The sequence below is a fragment of the Apaloderma vittatum genome, unplaced genomic scaffold (genome assembly GCF_000703405.1).
Source record: "Apaloderma vittatum isolate BGI_N311 unplaced genomic scaffold, ASM70340v1 scaffold41104, whole genome shotgun sequence".
NCBI lineage: Eukaryota > Metazoa > Chordata > Aves > Trogoniformes > Trogonidae > Apaloderma > Apaloderma vittatum.
Window position 1 is genome coordinate 1412 of NW_009712849.1, and position 288 is coordinate 1699.

At 56.6% G+C, this 288-nt stretch overlaps 1 protein-coding gene across 1 annotated transcript in view; it reads right to left on the reverse strand.

The window, feature by feature from the left end:
* Window positions 1-285, reverse strand: part of TPPP3 (tubulin polymerization-promoting protein family member 3) — a gene marked incomplete at its 3' end in the record, with an annotated part of 1693 nt that extends 1408 nt beyond the window's left edge. Inside the window, exon 1 of the mRNA XM_009868122.1 lies at window positions 116-285. Within this exon, the coding sequence (XP_009866424.1) occupies window positions 116-285 (170 nt within the window). The remainder of the gene's footprint in view (window positions 1-115) is intronic.
* Window positions 286-288: the final 3 nt, after the last annotated feature.

The window sequence follows — 288 nt, forward strand, 5'->3', positions numbered from 1 at the left end:
GGCCGCCACCGCGCTCTGGCACTGCCACCCTGCCTGTACCCCATGGGCATCCCCACCCTCTGGAGAACTCAGAAAAAAACCCAAACCAAACAAAAACACAAAGGGAGTCACTTACTTCACCTTGGAGAAAACGATGTCGACGTCGGTGCCGGTGACGCTTTTGCCGTCGGTGACTTTGCAGTCCTTGCAGAGCTTGGCCCAGTTCTTCCCGTTCATCTCCTGCCCTGTGGCTTTGGTGTCGCCGTAGATGGCGAATTTGCGGAAACTCTCCTCCAGGGATGCCATCTC